This window comes from Heterodontus francisci, chromosome 23 (genome assembly GCF_036365525.1).
Source record: "Heterodontus francisci isolate sHetFra1 chromosome 23, sHetFra1.hap1, whole genome shotgun sequence".
NCBI classification, from domain to species: domain Eukaryota; kingdom Metazoa; phylum Chordata; class Chondrichthyes; order Heterodontiformes; family Heterodontidae; genus Heterodontus; species Heterodontus francisci.
Window position 1 is genome coordinate 2,650,111 of NC_090393.1, and position 20,669 is coordinate 2,670,779.

Here is a 20,669-nt window from a genome sequence, read left to right on the forward strand (position 1 = left end):
GACTCTCCGAAGCCTAGCCACCATCTATAAGGTATAGGTCAGGAGTGTGATGGCATACTCTCCTGAATACTTGCCTGGATGAGTCTGCTCCAAGAACTCAAGAAACATCCCATCCACCACTAGGACACCATGGCCACAGTGTGTACTATCTACAACCTGCACAGCAGCAACTCGCCAAGGCTTCTTCAACAGCACCTTTCAAATCCACAACCCCTTTCACCAAAGGGTACAGGCACATGGGAACACCGCCTATATTTCACCTCCAAGTCATACACCATACTGACTGGAAATATATCACCATTCCTTCATCGTTGCTGGGTCAAGACTCTGGAACACCCGACCTAACAGCACTGTGGATGTACCTGCACCATACAAACTGCAGCAGTTCAAGGCAGCTACTCACCACCACCTTCTCGACGACAATTAGGGGTGGGCCAATGCTGGCTATGCCAGAACTACTAACATTTCATAGTGAATAAAAACAGTAATTACACACTTCCAGCAGTGGAGGCATTACAGTCCACCATTGTATGTGGAGCCTCCAGTTAACAGCTGAACACGGGGAGGTGATCCAGAGCAGAGCTCATGTTGTCGTTAATTGCAGAACTTCACGGCCAAATGTACCCCAATGGGCAAAAAAATGCCTGCTACATCCTGCCCTGACAAATACTGGACAGGGCACTAACAGGATACCATAATGCACAGTAGTGTTTAAAGAGAGTGGGAATTGGGGGGAAAAGAGGAGGAAAGGACTAGAGAGATGGAATTGTGGAGCAGAGTGAAGGGATGACAAAAGAATGGATGTAAAAAAAATTACAGACTGAAAAAGTAATTTAAGAAGTTGTCCAGATATTTTTATTTAATATTTCAATATTTTATTAAAAAGAGCAGCTAGTCCAGGTCTGCTTCATTTCAGCTCCCACAGCACGCTGTACAAAACCTGATTGGTAAAAAAGGATTCCACTTTGATATTGGGATCAGAATTTTGGAAAAAAAGCAAACCAAGAGATATTGGTAAGTCTACTGAATGTATTCAATCTTGTAAACTTCAATGAGCAACTTTATTACAAGATTTTGTTTTAAAAGTTACAGAAATTAACTTCCAGCGCTCATGTTCCCCACTTGTGAGCATATGGAGCAAGGCTGCATTAAAGCAGGTGCAAGGACAGTTACATGACAAAGGTTCAAGTTACAGGACCAAACAGCATGAGCTTTTAGCCTCAAATTTTGAAGTATATTGGCTTGGCTCAGTAATCAAATCTCTTTAACATTACGAGAGCCCAACTATGCACTTTATCTCAAGGCAGAGGAACTCTCCCTGATTTCCTAGGGAAAACAGTTACCCTTCAACCAAACAGATTATCTGGTCGTTATCACATTGATGTTTTGTGGGAGCTTGCTATGTACAATTTGCTGTTGTGTTTCCAATAGTTCAACAGTGACTCCAGTTCAAAAAAGTACTTCATTGGCTGTGAAGTGCTTTGGGACAACTAAAAAATTGCATAAATGCAAGTTTTTTTTAAAAAGTTGTACCTCTCGCCAATGAACAGCAGTTACTTCAAGAAACGCTGAGAAACAACCTGTGGTCTGAACACTCGTCCTCCAAAGTGATGCACGGTTGCTAGGTTTGTGGGAAACAAGTCACAGTAACAAATAATCATGAGGCTTCACAGGGTTAGTACTTGAGAGCAGGGCAGATTCTAAAAGTGTGATGGAAAGTCAGCTTATTCATTTCAGTTTCCAGTCTCCCAATTTACTCCCCATCTGTCCTGAAAGTAGTAACTTTAAGGTGAGGTACAACGCCATCACGGCCAGTAATACCTCGTTACAGTGGTCATTCACAAAAGGTGAGTTACAGTAGGTTTTAGGACCAGAGGAGGATCATCACAGCCAAGCACAATCCTATCCTCACCCAATATACGCTCCAACATGGTCACAGGGTAGGAACTCTAATTTATCTCATGAGCAGAGGGCAATTGCTGTGATCCCATTACTGTCCCCTGATATCAGCTAATGTAACACAGACCAAGGCTCAAATTCATTTTGAACTGTATGGCTTGTACCATACAGAGTATCATTCCAATATTAAATGTAATGATTTTGCAAGTTTGTTAATTTCATTCTTATTGCAAGGTCACTGAAAGAACAGTTGACCTTCACGATCGATAAGAGCATTGAATGAGGAAAGAACAGTCCTATAGCCCAGACCCATGTGTTCCGACAAGGCAACTGGAGGATGGAGTTATTAGAATAAAGAAAATCAGCAATGCATTTCAAAATCTTAGGCGACAGATTTATAAAAATCCATTGCAATGAAATCTGCAGAACCAAAAAATACATAAGGACGGCAAAAACAACCACATGCAGTTTGGACACCTCCCATTCCCCATTTTGGTTGAGGAAATTCAACAGGATTGTCCCAATTTACTGTAAATTACTTTAATGCATATATTTCTCATTTGAAAGTACACTTTTGTGGAAAGTAATACAAATAGGATTGGAAATCAATTCGATCAATTGAGTGGTTACCACAAGCTAGATACCTGTCGCTGTACTGAATCTTTCAAAGTTGGAAGACCAAGGCGTCTTTGTGGAGGCAGCTGTACAGGAATAGTTGAAAAACATTAAATAGACAGAGCTCTGTTTAATGACCAATTACATAAACCAACTTATCTGCAGCATGAATCCTAGCATCTGTAAAGAGGAGAAACGGTGAGCAATCAGTGTTTTGCTCTTCATTGAGACTGTGCCCCCACCCCACAAACATCGACTAGTTTTTCCTCACTAATTCTAGAATTTTTGTTTGATTCCCAGTATTTGCAAGTTCCCCATGCTACTTTTTATTCGAACTAATTTGGCCAACTTTATTACAAGATGTGGTAAAACTGCATGTGTGGCACTAAATAAAACAATCATTGTGTCTACTCAGTGATTCTTGCTGCACCAGATCACCAAACCAATAATACTCGCCATTGACAAATTACAGACTTTCAGTAACCATGTTAATACTGGCTCAAAATTATTCACAAATCTGCACTCTCATGAGGGTGATTCAGAGGTTGGGACCGGCAAGGGAAGGGGGCAGGGGAGGGAGGGAAGGAAGGTCCTCTCAGTTATACAGCACTGGTTAGCTCCTGCTTTTGAAAGATACAGCAGTTTGAGCCCATTGGATCATGTCTAATAAAACAGCACATAAAGCATCTGAAATTATTAAAGAATGGGATCACAAGATTTGGCAAGTTTTTATATTTATGGATATACTGTTTCCTTTTGAGTTTAAAAAAATCATTTGGAATTTAATTTTCTGTAATGATGTCTGACTGTACAAGTACAGGTGCCAACACATTTACAAAGGACAGAATACAAGCACGTATAAAGACCATTGCTTCTCCGCACCTCGTAGATCTTTAAAAGAGAATGTTGCCTTAATTACTCATTGGCTTGGGGCCATTTTATTGGAGACACACTTTCGACTTTAATTTACATCATATCACATCCAATCCATTTAAGATGTGATGTTACAGAAACATTTTGAAAATTGGCAGACAGCTGTTTCTTTTTAAAAGGTGAAGTTTTATAAACCTGTTCTTTTGAAAGTCGCACAATCCCACAAGTTTTTATCCATCAAAAGTCCTCCCAGGCAGAGTGTCGACCAGTCAAATTCCAAGTCATTGCAGATGCTCCCTGGTCCAAAATGACAGACGTTTATTTATACAATAATATTTCCAGCCACTGAAGACCTGCAACCTTCTCAAAATGACTATGAAAATCAGTTCTGAATGGTAATTTAAATATAAATTTTCCATCATAAATTCAAATTCTGGAATTGTTTCAAATATATAAATGTACTGCCGTTCTGGAGTTAATGTTAGTTGGAACTTTGTTTTTATATAAAAATGTCACCCACCCTCTCCCAAAATCCGTTCACTGTTCCTTGGAGCTTTATCTGGGGTTTTACAATGCAGAATGCTTCAGTTAATGGGGAAACACCTACCATTAATTTCACAAACATTCTGAAGCCTAGAAACTAAAGATAGCAATGGGAACAAAACATTGTTCACATCAGGGCCAAAGATTAGACGCTAAAAAGATCATCAGGTCATCAGTGAGGAGTTAACAAACCAGGGCAATCAAGCCACTGTGTAACCCATAGGACAGAGGATTATTTTAAACTGCTGGATTTCCAGAATCAAGTAGCATTCTCTTTATTTTTAATATAAATAAAAACCTTTGATAGCTTAAAGTTGTGGGGTTGTGGAGCTTCATCATCTGCTGGACCTACGGTTTGCTGCCCTAAAGTAATATAAGTTGACCTCTAAACACAAAGGTAAACCATAACCGTAAATAAACTGTACAAAATTGAGTGTAAAGATTTTCAAAAGACCAAGTATAAGCAACTTATTCACACCAGTCACGTCTTAATCAGCAACCCACACACCTAATGCTTTTCCTTTTTGTTCAGTTTAAGCCCATCATCAATGTTACCAACTAATTACAGCAAAGCAAATAAAAAGCATATTCATATGGATTTTTATAAAAACATCCACATCCATAACGAATCAACAAACCCCCAGAGACAAATTTGGTTCCAATGGTGAAAACAGATAATGAAAGGAGAAAGAAAACCAGGTGTGACAACAATAAAGTGGCTGGACAGGGTTACAGTAAATCTATACCTTAGGTACTAAACGAATTGTAAATTTGCAGAAATCTTCCACAGAAATGCAGAGCCACTTTAAAAAAAAAATAGCTGTAGGGAACTACTAATGTTCCAAAAAGCAGGGGAGATCGATGCACAGCACTGCAAACAAAAACTGCTTACACACTAACAAAAATGTTTTAAAAACATGAGGTGGGCTTATGTATTAGTCGGATCCCTTTTAGAAGCTGATCTGAGCTGTTTTGGAGCATTAAAAATCCACTACAATGCAACTTGAGACCTCTGCAAATTATTCTTTTAAACCCATGGACTCCCAATATTATACTACAAAGGGTTTTAAATAAACAGCAGTAAATGAAGACCATTAACACAGTGTGTGAAAGGTTTTCAGTCAAGTGACAAAGTATTAAAAGCTGTTGTGACCAGATAGTTTTCAGATTGTGGTTCCGATGCTGAACTTCTACTTGGGGCAGCTAGACAACCCTCCGGACTTCAAAAAACCTCTTCAGGTAGTAGATCTGTCCAAGAGTCATGGCAACTAGTACCAGAGCTTCAAAGAAAGACCAGAGGACCACTCTGCTGTTTGTGTTGTCGTTGACTGCAGAGAAAACATAATAGAATAAATAGGACTGACCCAGTCACACAATTAACAATGGTACTACAAAATCACAAAAAAACCATACAGGTCAGATTTTCAATTGGTAAGCATCGCTAACAGCTGTGTTTTGTAATCAGGAGATCACACCGATTCATCCACTTCAATTCATGAATTCTTGTTATCCTTTTCTTCAAACCATAAGTTGGTTGTTTGGTCCTTCTTCGTCACATTCTCCTACAGGTAGTGCTTCAATGGCGTGTTTTTGTTTTTTTGCCATCTTGTAACGAGCTCTTAAGATGGACACAAGGGCAGACAGTGACTTCCCGTTAGGAATCATCTCCGAACAATGACGGGCTCAACGGAATGATGCGACAGCCTAGTGTTTATGGCACTGGACTAGCAAACCAGAGGCTTAGAGTTCAAATCCCACCATAGCAAGTTGGGAAATTGCATTTATTAAATACGCCGATTTATGGCCCGGCACCAGAAAAAGTAACCATGAAATCTGCCGCATTGTCATAAAAACCCATTTAGTTCACGAATATCCTTCAGGGAAGGAAACCTGTCAAACCTCCTAGAAACGCATGAGCATTGGAACAGGAGTAGATTATTCAACTATAATAAAAGCAAAATACTGCGGATGCTGGAAATCTGAAATAAAAACAAGAAATGCTGGAACCACTCAGCAGGTCTGGCAGCATCTGTGGAAAGAGAAGCAGGGTTAACGCTTCGGGTCAGTGACCCTTCTTCGGAACTTCGGAGTTCCGAAGAAGGGTCACTGACCCGAAACGTTAACTCTGCTTCTCTTTCCACAGATGCTGCCAGACCTGCCGAGTGGTTCCAGCATTTCTTGTAGATTATTCAACCCTTTGAGCCTGTTCTGCCATTCAATGAGATCGTGGCTGATCTGTGACCTAATTCCACATACCCGCCTTTGCCCTGTATCCTCAACACATTTAGTTAATAAAAATCCATCAATCTCAGATTTAAAATTAACAATTGATCTAGAATCAATTGCTGTTACTGAAAAGAGTTCTAAATTTCGACCAACCTTTATAGAAGGAAACATCACCAGTTCTGATGAAAGGTCACAGACCTGAAACGTTAACTCCGATGCTCTCTCCACAGATGCTGCCAGACCTGCTGAGTATTTCCAGCACTTTCTGTTTTTATTTCCAGCATCTGCAGTATTTTGCTTTTATTTTAGTGGAAATAGTTTCTCTCTATCTACCCATTAGTTCCTCTTAATATCGTGAAAACTTTGATCAAATTACCCCTGAACCATCAAAATACCAGGGAATACAACCCTAATTTGTTCTCCTCGTAATTTAACCCTTGAAGTCTAGTTATTCTTATAAATCTACACTGCACTCACTCCAAGGCCAATATATCGTTCTAAGGTGTGGTGCCCAGAACTACTCACAGTAACTCCAGGTGTGGTCTAACTGGGGCTTTGTATAGCTGAAGTATGATTTCTATCCCTTGTATTCTAGCCCTAAAGATATAAAGGCCAGCATTCCATTAGCCTGTTTGATTATTTTCTGTACCTGTTCTTGACATTTTAATGATCTATGTACTTGAACCTCCACTGTTTCTAGCTTTTCACCATTTAGAAAGTACCCTGTTCTATCCATTTTTGGTTCAAAGTGAATAACCTCGTATTTGCTAACTGAAATCCATCTGCCTCAGGTGAACTTGCTTTGCCCCACATGACTTCAATCCCACACTATAAGGTTGACTCTTAACACCCTCAAAGTAGGACTGGGCAATAAATGTGGCCTAGCCATCATCACTCACATCCTGAGAACGAATGAACAAAATTGAGGAGTTAATGGTGCGAACCCAAGTCCACTACATGGTGAGACATGAAACAAACCGGAGGGCAGCAAGCGTCTCAGCCATGCAGACCAATAGGTCTGCGCTTTGATCCTCAGGGTGTGCCATTAGCTGATCTCAAACGAAGCAGCACCCTTAGAGTGGGACAGGAGAATCAGTTTGTGTTCCCACCCTGACAGTCAACCAGTGACACTGCCTACGTGGACAGAATTGGGCTCAGCTGCAATGACTCATATGAAACAGACCACCCACTCAAGGCCTGGTACCAAAGGGCACCAGGAGAGGTCACAACCCCCGGAAGAGAGCAAAACATGGCACAAAGACAAAGTGGTTTACATACTTGCTCTGTGTATCCTTTCACGCACTTCCATGTACTCCTGTTCATGCTTCACCGCTGTCATGGCCACAGCCAGTTCATTGATCATCTCTTCCAACTTGTTCTGGTGAGCTTTATGAACAAACAACATCAGCGTGCAACCTCCTCCATTATGCACCATTATGTTCAGTCATTAAAGCCATTCCTCGTAGCAAACAGCCAACTTTCTGAAGCTCCAAAACTTGCAAGTGCTCTCTCAAAAATGACTAGCAAGACCAATCGCGAATTAGACTTGAAAATTATGTAAAATGAAAAAAGTTAAAGGGACAATTTTGGAAGGTAGAATATCACACTTTTTCAACAGGCAAGCACAAGTTTCAAATCTGTTGCAAAATACAAATGGCTCAAAAAAAAACCAGATACAGCTGCAGTGCACAGTATCTGATTGGTGTTATGGTGACATTCCCCCTCTGCTGTTCAAGGCTTAAAAATTAAAGCATATTTTGAGATTGTTTTAGTGAGATACCAAAATCAATGAGCAGCAAAAGAATATTTATTAATCTGAGTATTAAGACTGCAGTAAATATTCTATCGCTTTAGAGTACAAAAAGCAACAGTCCCTGTTAAATGGTCACAATTTAAAAATAAACACTCAAAAGTGACCCAAGATTCCACTGTCAAACCCACTAATGGCTATAGCTGTGGTTTAAGGTGAAAGTTAAGCAAGATTATACAGCTGGTTGCCGTGTAGTTTTACTGTAAACGCTTCCAAAATGTCAGCAGCAACTCCCCATTTTCAAACTCTGCCTAAATCCTGGGTTAGTATCGTTAGCACAAACAGCCATTACACAACAATGGAAAGATTGACACTATGATTCCTACAATGGAGTTGCAAAGAATTCATTCACAAATACAAAAGAGGTTTCAAAAGCCTATTTTTGCATTAGCCAGGAGTTTAAGGAAACTACAAAACAAAGATAAAGAGACAGCAGAAAGACGCATTAAAAATGTTTACTGGTTGACATACCATCCCAAGTATCCCCACCACCTGAAGGAAAGGATAAACAGAAGGACACGGGATAAATAAAAGTTCAAAGTAAAGGAACAGTAAGCAGTAGGGGAACAAAGTGAAAAACAAGGTACTTTTATATTGCACCAGTACCTCTGGGCTCCAGAAGTGTGGGTCATGTGCCACTGCAAGACCTGCTGTGACAGACAGAGACCAGTGGCCCCAGGACCACCAACACAAGCTCTGCCCTTAATTGTCTCAGCAATTTAACATTAGCTGGTTGCTCAAGACCCATGTTCCAGAGTCCCGGAAGCACTTGCACAGGTTATAAAAGCTCCGACAATCTAAGCACAAACGATTACGTAGAGTAGAATATTGTAATGTGCAGCTTCAAAACTATAAAAGAAACAGGAGACTTAAGATGCCAAACAAAAGAAATAATGATGACGACCAGAATAAAACAGGTTTCTCAAGTGGCAGTAGAAAGTTTTTAAATGTGTTCTCTGTCCATAGTGCAGACACACACAAGGGAAACCTTGAAGATTATGAATTCTCTGCAGCCTTAGGCTCAGAGCAGTTGCGTTTAACCAGTTCATTATACTTTTCCTTTGACACTGGCACTTTCAAGCATGAGCTAACGTTTCTCTTCACATAATGGGCCAGAAAATGCTACACCTGAAGAAATAAACAGTGAAAATAAATTTGAATATATCTGCAGCATTTCACACCGGTTTTAAAATGTCATCCCCATTGTGTTTAATCTCTAATTATCCCACTGAACAAAGCTCAGTGTACAACATAGAATAATCCTCCATCACATTAAGATTACAGATGTGCACATGTGGAATTCTACCAGGCACATGGATATCCTTGGTACACTTCAATTAAAGCATTTTCTAATTTTAAAAAACCTGGAAATCAAGTGATGGCACCAGTAAAAGTCAGCATGAAGCTACTGGTTGTTGTAACAACCCAACTTGTTCAATAATTCTCTTTAGGGACATTTCTGGACCCAACAGTCTGGGCCTGTATATGACTCCAGTCCCACAACAATGTGGTTGACTCTTAAACTGCCTCTGAAGTAAGCCTAGCAAGCCGGTCAGTTGTATCAAACCATTCTCTGAAGTGGTTAGAAGAGTCTCAGGGCAACTAGGGATGGGCAATAAATTAATTTAAAATATTGTTTTATAATTCATAGGAAGCTTTGGTGCTTTGCTTTCACTGTTCTTGCAGTAGCAGTGAAAATTTCAAGTGCATCACACAGAGAGAAGTGAGAAACTGGCTACAAAGAAAAGGAAACAGATTAAAGCAGATTGAAGACAATGGTCACTGTAAAATAGTGAAATCTGTATCTACAAATCCATATAAAGTCACTACAACACCAAAAGCATGTAGTACGCACTGTAGTGAGCACAAAAAAAGAGCAAGAATAACGGACTCCGTGAAAATGTGAGAATCTGTAGGGCAAGATTAGAGGAGTTTAGACTATAGTCTAGAAGGTGCTAAAAGGACAGGAACCATATCAAGGAATATAAAGTATTAAATGCATATTTAACACAAACCCAGAATATTACTTCAAACTAAATCAGCAAAGTAGTACTAAGGCTATAAATTGATATTGGTTAAAAAGTGAAATTAAATCAGAGCAGAAGAACTTTACTCAGTGAAATTGTTTTGGAATAATTTATCAACGAGTAACAGCTAAGGACATTAGCCCAACATGCAGGGCAGTGAAAGCAAATGTGTCACAGTGCAGAAGGGTGATAGTGAGTATCACAATGCTGCTGGGGGGGTGGGGGAGGGGGAAATGAGCTTTGACAGACAAAACCTATTTCTTTTCAACTTCACCTACAACACAAGAATGTTCAATTGTTGCAAAATTTGCCTTTTAATTTAGGCAGGAAAAAAAAGTTAACCTCAAGCCTCGTGTAATACCCCAAATGTGGAGAAACGTTTCACTGTGTGCTGCTCTAATTCTCAATGACCCCAGTTAACTAAAAAGCAAATATCCAACATTTGCCCCTCAAGTGTTACAAATCTCTGTCCCCTCCCAACAAGTATAAAATCTCACCTTCTGTCTCCATGTCATGGCCTTTCGGTGCCTCTCCAATGTCGATAGTGAACATCACTATCTTGGGGGTCATCGTGGACATTCTGTTGCTAAAACAGAATTTATATGTTCCATCCATGTGCGCAGCAAATGTGTACTTCCCACTGGACTCCCGGTCTCCCTTATAAATATTTTTGCCATCTGGTCCTGTAATCTGCAGAAAACAAAATGAAATATCTCTGACTACATCAAGTTCTGGCAAGCGTGAAACTTATTTTTACGTATTCATGGGAAGAAATTATACATTTTCTTCATCTCCAAAAGGGCATAACACACAATAAGCACTGATAATAAAAGATGTACAACTTCCACACATGTAATATGATGCAAACTTTTGTCACTGCCCCAACTAGCCATCTAAACTGCTTAATGGAGATTGAAATCATCAAATTTTATTACAAGGCTTAATTAATAGTAAACTCTGCCAACAGTGGGAATCCTCATTTTCCCCTCTGTAGGTCAGCTGTAGCACCCCAACTGCTGCCTTGGCTGAAATCAACAAAGACGAGGATCAGAGCTGAGACCTTGCATGATCCACGTGGACTATACCACACCCCTTACCACTAGGCTATTGGGCAGGAGGGGGAAGTGTGTACATGTGTCTGGCTGCAATGAAGTGGTTAGAAGTACAATTCCCAAATCATTTGAATATATTCAGAGCGGCAACTGTATATCGTGCTTTAAAAATGTAGAAATCACAGCTGTGCAAGAAACCCCATAAGCACATTTTTGGAAAGGCTACAGATCTGACATGCAAGAAAACCCATAACCGAGAGTCTTCAAACCAAACCACTGACACATCCATAGTCATAGGGAGATACAGCACTGAAACAGGCCATTCGGCCCACCGAGTCTCTGCCAACCATCAACCACCCATTTATACTTCTTCTTTGGCCTCCTTGTCTCGGGAGACAATGGGTAAGCGCCTGGAGGTGGTCAGTGGTTTGTGGAGCAGCACCTGGAGTGGCTATAAAGGCCAATACTCGAGTGACAGACTTCCACAGATGCTGCAGAAAAAATTGGTTGCCGGGGCTGTTACACAATTGGCTCTCCTCTTTTTTTTTAAAAAGATACAGCACTGAAACAGGCCCTTCAGCCCACCGAGTCTGTGCCGACCAACAATCACCCATTTATACTAATCCTACATTAATCCCATATTCTCTACCACAGCCCCACCATTCTCCTACCACCTACCTACACTAGGGGCAATTTACAATGGCCAATTTACCCATCAACCTGCAAGTCTTTTGGAGGTGGGAGGAAACCGGAGCACCCGGTGGAAACCCACGCAGACACAGGGAGAACTTGCAAACTCCGCACAGGCAGTACCCAGAACTGAACCCAGGTCGCTGGAGTTGTGAGGCTGCGGTGCTAACCACTGCGCCGCCCCTTGCGCCTCTGTCTTTTTTCCTGCCAACTGCTAAGTCTCTTCGACTCGCCACACTTTAGCCCCGCCTTTATGGCTGCCCGCCAGCTCTGGCGATCGCTAGCAAATGACTCCCACGACTTGTGATCAATGTCACAGGACTTCATGTCGCGTTTGCAGACGTCTTTAAAGCGGAGACATGGACGGCCGGCAGATCTGATACCAGTGGCGAGCTCGCTGTACAATGTGTCTTTGGGGATCCTGCCATCTTCCATGCGGCTCACATGGCCAAGCCATCTCAAGCGCCGCTGACTCAGTAGTGTGTATAAGCTGGGGATGTTGGCCGCCTCGAGGACTTCTGTGTTGGAGATACGGTCCTGCCACCTGATGCCAAGTATTCTCTGGAGGCAGCGAAGATGGAATGAATTGAGACGTCGCTCTTGGCTGACATACGTTGTCCAGGCTTCGCTGCCATAGAGCAAGGTACTGAGGACACAGGCTTGATACACTCGGACTTTTGTGTTCCGTGTCAGTGCGCCATTTTCCCACACTCTCTTGGCCAGTCTGGTCATAGCAGTGGAAGCCTTTCCCATGCGCTTGTTGATTTCTACATCGAGAGACAGGTTACTGGTGATAGTTGAGCCGAGGTAGGTGAATTCTTGAACCACTTCCAGAGCGTGGTCGCCGATATTGATGGATGGAGCATTTCTGACGTCCTGTCCCATGATGTTCGTTTTCTTGAGGCTGATGGTTAGGCCAAATTCGTTGCAGGCAGCCGCAAACCTGTCGATGAGACTCTGCAGACGCTCTTCAGTGCGAGATGTTAGTGCAGTATCGTCAGAAAAGAGGAGTTCCCTGATGAGGACTTTCCGTACTTTGGTCTTCGCTCTTAGACGGGCAAGGTTGAACAACCTGCCACCTGATCTTGTGTGGAGGAAAATTCCTTCTTCTGAAGACTTGAACGCATGTGAGAGCAGCAGGGAGAAGAAAATCCCAAACAGTGTAGGTGCAAGAACACAGCCCTGTTTCACGCAACTCAGGATAGGAAAGGGCTCTGATGAGGCACCGCTATGCTGAATTGTGCCTTTCATATTGTCATGGAATGAGGTGATGATACTTAGTAGCTTTGGTGGACATCCGATCTTTGCTAGTAGTCTGAAGAGAGCACGTCTGCTGACGAGGTCAAAGGCTTTGGTGAGATCAATGAAAGCAACGTAGAGGGGCATCTGTTGTTCGCAGCATTTCTCCTGCAGCTGACGAAGGGAGAACAGCATGTCAATGGTCGATCTCTCTGCTCGAAAGCCACACTGTGCCTCAGGGTAGACACGCTCGGCCAGCTTTTGGAGCCTGTTTAAAGCGACTCGAGTGGACTTTCCCCACTATGTTGAGCAGGGAGATTCCACAGTAGTTGTTGCAGTCACCGCGGTCACCTTTGTTTTTATAGAGGGTGATGATATTGGCATCGCGTATGTCCTGTGGTACTGCTACCTCGTCCCAGCACAGGCAAAGCAGTTCGTAGAGTGCGGAGAGTATGGCAGGCTTAGCACTCTTGATTAATGCAGGGGTAATGCCGTCCTTCCCAGGGGCTTTTCCGCTGGCTAGAGAATCAATGGCATCACTGAGTTCCGATTTTGGCGGCTGTATGTCCAGCTCAGCCATGACTGGCAGAGGCTGGGCATCGTTGATGGCGGTCTCAGTGACAACATTCTCCCTGGAGTACAGTTCTAGGTAGTGCTCAACCCAGCGGTCCATTTGCTCGCGTTGGTCAGTGATTGTGTCCCCTGATTTAGATTTGAGTGGGGCGATCTTCTTGATGGTTGGCCCAAAAGCTCTCTTAATGCCATCATACATTCCTCTGATGTTTCCGGTGTCTGAAGCCAGCTGAATACGACTGCATAGGTGTTGCCAGTAGTCATTTGTGCAGCGCTTCTGGCTACTTTAAGTGCTACGGATGTTAACTTGCTGGGGGCTTTTTTGTCGTTCAGCAGTGCAATGCGCTTAGCGGCTATGACAGGTTCCAGCTCTTCAAAATGAGATTGAAACCAGTCTATATTCCGCTTCACACGTTTGCCATAGGTGGTCATGGCTGACTCATAGATGCCGTCTCTGATGTGGTCCCACTTGGTCTCTGCATCCCCTGTGGGAGTGTTTGGAAGGGCTTTTTCAAGTGAATTTAGAAATTTTTTTAACAGCTGTGGATAAGAAATTCTGCTCGTGTTGATGCGCGGGTGGCACTTCTGCTTGGAGTGATGCAGCTTCTTTGGTTTGAGTCTAACCTTGCTGCACACCAGGGAGCGGTCGGTGTCGCAGTCCACACTGTGGAAGCTGCGTGTGATTTGAACACAGTTTAAGGAGGCTCGCCTTGTGACGATGAGGTCCAGCTGGTGCCAACGACGTGATCTTGGGTGCCTCCAAGAAACCTGGTGACAGGGTTTAGTGTGAAAGAACAAGTTGGTGATGCAGAGGTTATGATAGGTACACAACTCAAGCAGTCTCTGTCCATTCTCATTCATCCTTCCAATGCCATAGCGCCCAAGGCAGGAGGGCCATGAGTCATACTAATCCTATATTAATCCCATATTCCCTACCACATCCCCACAATTCTCCTACCACCTACCTACACTAGGGGCAATTTACAATGGCCAATTTACCTTTCAACCTGCAAGTCTTTGGCTGTGGGAGGAAACCTGAGCACCCGGTGGAAATCCACGCGGTCACAGGGAGAACTTGCAAACTTCGCACAGGCAGTACCCAAAACCGAACCTGGGTCGCTGGAGCTGTGAGGCCATGGTGCTAACCACTGCGCCACCCTCACAGGTAGTTTGGTTGACTGAACACACTCTCTACACAAAGAGACACGCCCAAACTGCCAAAGCCAATGGTTATGAGCCTCCATGTGTATGCAGGGGTTGTCATGGGAGTTTAACTCATGAAAACCACACAACCCACCAAACTCCTGCCACTTGTTCACTCAACTAGATCAGACGCTGGTTTACACAATTACCTGTCACTGATTAGGAAGAATCCCAACCCCCAGTGACAAGTTTAACTTTCTAGGCTCCATTAGTGAGAAAAGCTGGTTGTTCAATCACCAGCATCCTGTAGTGCTGGTCACCTGTCCACCAGGTATTGGATTTCCAAGTCTGCAAGAGCACCGTTTTTATTGCCACAGTTGTCATCTTGTAACCACTTCAACCCCAAAGATGTCCTACTTAGCCAGCCTCCAGGAAAACAGTCATTAGCTGTGCATATATACATCGCAGTACTTTAAAAATCTTCCACCTGCATGCAGTCAACTTCTTATATTAAAAGTTCCATCTCCACATTTATAATGTAACCTGCCTACGTAGCCTTGCCACACTAATTCCACTCTCCTACCAGTAGTGGCACTGCAGCACCCATACTATCAGGAGAGTGGAATTACAGTGTGACAACTTGCAAAGGCAAAAGGTGAACTTTGGAATTTACAGTGCAACCAGAGGGAAGATGGAGATTTTTCATCTTTAGGTAGCGAGTTGTGATCTGGAATGCGTTGTCTGGAACAGTGGTAGAAGTAAATTCAATAGTACCTTTTGAAAGTGAATTGGATAAACACTTGAAAAGGAAAAATGTGAAGGGCTGTGTGGAAACAGCAGGGGAGTGGGACTAATTCAGAGAGGCAGCACAGACATGGTGGACTTCATGCTATGCTGTATAATTCTATGCAATCAGGACAGAATGCACAACCCTAAAATGGGGACTGAATTACACACACTGGTCCAACTATTTTCACCTCAGTATTGCTGACAAAAAAGACATGCTGTCGAAGCTTTTCGTCTTGCACTGGTCAGGTCAAACGCAAGAATGCCAAATTTCAAAGGGAGCAACAACTTATAACGCATGAGGAAAAGGTGCTGATTGGTTGGCAAGTCTACTCTGATTGGTTGAGGCATGGCCATGGAGAATGCAGCAGGGAACGATTGTCCGCCACGCTTTTGTTTAATTCAAAAAAGGCACAACCGCGGTCCCTGTGTATATATGAATATGAATATATGTAGCTTCTAGTAAGCGCAAGTGAGCCACTTTGCGAGCCCGACTGAATCTTAAATTGGTTGCTGGTGGAATTCTTAACACACTTGGGATTGTTCAGTAAGTGCTATCCAATCCAGGAATCACATTTAACGCTAGACATTACGTTGAGTTTTGCAAATATGGGCTGATTGAGGATGGTTGGTACTCTGCCTATTGCGAACAGCCGAAGGGACGTGCTGTTTGATATGATCCACCAGACGTTCTGCCTACCACACAAATGAGTAATGTGGTCTATGAATTCCAGTGTCAATGTGATGCCAGGCACATAGGCCGTATGTTCCAACAACTGGTGGATTGTGTCAAACAGCATGTCCCTTCGGCTATTCGCAATAGGGACAGTACTGACCATACTCAACCAGCACGTAATTTCAGAACTCAGAACACAAGAGGTCAGGTGAGAGTGATTGCCCTTGATATCAAGAAGCCCTAGCCAAATTGAAGTCAATGGGCATCAAGGGAAAGCTATCCACTGGTTGGAATCATACTAGCACAAAGGAAGATAGTTGCGATTATTGGAAGCCAATCATCTCAGTTCCAGGACATTGTTGCACGAGTTCCTCAGTGTAGTGTTCTAGGCTCAAACATCCTCAACTGCTTCGTCAATGACCTGCCCTCCATTTTAAGATCAGAAGTAGAGATGTTTGCTGATTATTAAACCATGCTCAGTACCATTTGCAACTCATCAGATACTGAAGCAGTCTGTGTCCCTATGCAGCAAGACCTAGACAACATTCTGATAAGTGGCAAGTAACATTTGTGTCACACAAGTGCCAGGCAATGATGCTCTCCAACAAGAATCTAACCATCTCCTCTTGGCATTCAACAGCATTACCATTGCTGAATCCCCCACTCTCAACATCATGGGGGTTACCACTGACCAGAAACTGAACTGGACCAGCCACATAAATACCGTGGCGACAAGAGCAGATCAGAGACTGGGAATTCTGCAGTGAGTAACTCACCTTCTGACTCCCCAAAGCCTATCCACATCTACAAGACACATGTCAGAAGTGTGATGGAATACTCTCCACTTGCCTGGATGGATGCAGCTCCATCAACTCTCAGGAAGCTCAACACCATCCAGGACAAAACAGCCCGCTTGATTGGCACCTCATCCACCACCTTCAACATTCACTCCCTCCATCACCTACGCACAGTGGCAGTAGCATGTACCACATACAGGATGCACTGCATCAACTCGCCGAGACTCCTTCGACAGCACCTTCCAAACCTGCGACCTCTTCCACCTAAAAGGAGGGCAGCAGATGCGTGGGAACACCACCACCTGCAAGTTCCCCTCCAAGCCACACACCATCTTGACATGGAAATATATTGCCTTTTTTAGGGATATGGGATGGACAACAAATGCTGCCCTTCCCAGTGCCAGCCACATCCCATGAAACAAAAAAGAAGTCTAATGTTAGATGTGATTCCACAATTGGACAGGACTTACTGAACAATCCTGAGTCTGCCAAGAATTACACTTACAACCAATCTATGATTATCAGTCAGGCTCGCAATGTGACTCACTTACGCTTGCTAGAAGTTAGATATGTCCAGGCATTGCGCCTTTGTTGAATTAAACAAAAAACGTGGGGGACAATAGTTCCATGCTGCATTATCCATTACAACGCCCTGACCAGAGTCAACTTGCCAACCAATCAGCATCTTTTTCTCATGCAGTATAAATTGTTGGTCCCTTTGAAATTTGGCACTCTTGCGTCTGTCCTGATGAGTGCAAAATGAAAAACTTTGACAACATGTCTCTTTTTCAGCAATACTCAAGTTCCATACTACCAAATAACTATTCTCACTTCACCTGAACACTAGATTTGGGCCTCACTTCTTGCACATTTCCCAGGGACGTTGACCAGTATTTACAATGATTTTCAGAGGTCACCTTAAAACAATCATCACTGCTGATGCTCCAGGATGTTGGACTCTCACTTTTTAACCCTGAAAGTCAACCTTTAAGATTAAAATGGTGGGAAAGCTACACAGGATTGCCAATCGGCAAGGAACTTTGCACTCGCTGTGCGTCTAAATTTTAAAAAGTTGAAAGCAATATAGTTTGAGAGGAGACAGCACAGAACACCATTTCTCACAAACCCCAGTCATGCAAATTAACTAAATATTTTTAAAACGTGAACCAACATAAATGGAGCATTTTACATTTACACAGACAGAAATGTTAAGGCTTTATCACACAATTCAAGTATTTATAGGGCCAGCATTAATGTGTAATTGTATAAACATGGATCATCCAGAAATACTTTTTAATGCAAATTATTAGGACATGAGCTGCTCTACCAGAAATAATAGTACAAGCAGAATCCACAACTGCTGTTAACAGGGAAGTGGATAAATATTTGGTGGCATGGGGGAAGACATTATAAGGGTATGGGGAAAGAGAACAACAATGGGGCTAAGTGAATGGCTCTTTGAAAGCACTGGTGCAGGCATGATAGGCTAGAATGGTTCCTTCTGCATTGTAAGATCCTGACTATGAAACAGTTCTGAGTCTCCACCCGAACATTGAGCCATCTTCTCTTTTTAAATATAGATGGGCCTGTTGTTCATTTCCTGCTGTTTCTGTAACCACACAAATGTTGATACTGATCAAATTTTCAATATACTGTTCATAAAAATAACTGCCTGATTATGAATTAAGTGATTTATCACACAGTCTTTCGACAAAAACAGAACTGAAACACAGAAAATGAGACACTTTCGCAATTAACATCTGAGCAGGATTGATGTAGGTTTTGCTCTGCAAATGGCCTCAGTAAAGAGCTTTGCAAAGATGACCAGTGTTAGGCGCGCAAAACACTTTACCTGCATTTTGCTCACTAATTTGACTTACAGATCTCAACAAAATAACCATGTTTGTCCAAGCAAGGTAAATGCATTAACTCGACCAAAAATGTCAACCTGGTCCTATTCAACCCCATACCTGAACAATGAACTAGCTCACCAATGTGCTGTTATCTCTCACTGCCAGCAACAATAATTCTGCACTAAATTCTGATCACTGGCACATTCATGCTCATAATCTAAGTGAAATAGAAACAGAAAATGCTGCAAATACACAGCAGATGAATTATCCAGAAAATGAATGGAAGGGCGAACAAAAATGTCCATATCAGCTACTTGCCAAAACCTCAACAGAAGACAAACATATTTGTTCTTTTTTTAAAGTTTGGATTTGCGAAGCCAACTACTGTACAATTAAAACTATTTTCAATTTTCTTTCACATGGCGATGTTAAGCCAATCATGAGGCATGTTCTCAGTATCTGGGACACAACAGCTGTGGAAAAACTTCTTGGTGTATCTCAAACTCTTCTACAAATTAACGTGATGGAATCTACGTGTCTTTAGACTTTAACCCTTCCCTACCAAAAGAACATTCCCAGGCACAAAAAGTACCTCTCCCTTTGCCACATGCAATTTTAAACAAATGGACACTCCCTTCATAAATTTCATTATCGAAGAATCATACAACACAGGAGATCATTTAGCCTAGCCTCTATGTTTTATGGTGAAAAGCCACATAAACGAACAGATAACTGATCATAGTCATTATGAGTTAAAGTTTCAAAGTAGTCAACGTCACATCCAACAGAATCTAAACATTTTAAATACAGATATGAACAGAAAGCATCTGCAATCCATTCAGAAACGTATTTAATATTTTACAGGAAAACCACCTCATCCTGTCAATCCCGCCATATGGCCCAGACATACTTTTCTACAATACACATTAAGACACTCATTATGTATACATATATATATATAGATATATATAAAATGCATATTAGTTGAACAGACGACTATCTAGTGACTGGAGGGTTTATCCCAGATCCAGGATTGAGGCCTTCTCCTTAACTGCTGCCTGGCGACAGCAGCGGACTTTATTTCATAACAAACCCAGCTAAGAGTGGCCCTTGATCGAGTAAGGGGGCAGGTCAATCAATAACCCACGGGGACCCGGGCAATCCTCAGGCTGCACGACGTGGACTGATGGGTCTCACGGACTCTCCTTCCGTCCAGCTGAGGTGGGCCCGAGGCCTAGTAGGCGCCGGTCTCTCGCTTACCTCCACATCGATGTCCAGGAAGCCGCCCTCGGCCACCTCGAAGATCAACCCCATCTTGGTGCCGGACGTGACCTTCTCGAAGAAACACTCCTCAGCGTGCGCATCTATGCTAACGAAGTAGGCCGAAGCGCCACACAAGTAGGTGAGGAGGCCGAGCAACACCGAGCACTCGCTTAGCGTCAACATCTTCAGAGCCGCGGCCTGTCCACGCCGCGCCGCGCCGAGCCCGCCTCACCTTCTGCCACGTCACGTCAACCGCCGGTCCGCACTGCACCTGCGCACCCGCTCACCCACCGGTCCGCACTGCGCCTGCGCGCCCAGCCGAATTCCAACGCATACTGCGGAGGTGCGCCCACCTGGCGTCCCGTCCTGCGCGCCCATCCAAACACCACCGCATACTGCGCAGGTACGCCGACCAGACGTCCCGTTCTGCGCCTGCGCCTTTTGATGTTGATTGTCCGACATCTGTACTGAGGTTGACATCATACTGGAGATTGTCCATTGGCTAATTTCTATATCTAATCCTACTCTCCATGCTCCCCAAACCATTTACTATCGCAGACAGGTTAATTCCACTCTCCTTACTTAAATAGAGTATAGCCCTGGC

At 43.0% G+C, this 20,669-nt stretch overlaps 1 protein-coding gene across 4 annotated transcripts; it reads right to left on the reverse strand.

Moving 5' to 3' along the window:
• Positions 1–2,267: 2,267 nt before the first annotated feature.
• Positions 2,268–20,328, reverse strand: tmed2 (transmembrane p24 trafficking protein 2). 4 transcript variants are annotated; one of them, XM_068054516.1, is made up of 5 exons: positions 20,063–20,328; positions 10,491–10,683; positions 8,438–8,458; positions 7,435–7,542; positions 2,268–2,600 (listed from the first exon to the last, which is right to left on the reverse strand). In XM_068054516.1, exons 1-5 carry the CDS (start codon positions 20,246–20,248, stop codon positions 2,536–2,538), a joined length of 573 nt encoding a protein of 190 aa, XP_067910617.1. In that variant the 5' UTR covers positions 20,249–20,328; the 3' UTR covers positions 2,268–2,535. The 4 variants fall into 4 exon arrangements, with proteins under 4 accessions (XP_067910617.1, XP_067910615.1, XP_067910616.1 ...); XM_068054514.1 differs by having other exon boundaries at positions 2,424–5,258; positions 20,063–20,324; XM_068054517.1 differs by lacking the exon at positions 2,268–2,600 and adding an exon at positions 5,283–5,548.
• Between the last annotated feature and the right edge of the window lie 341 nt (positions 20,329–20,669).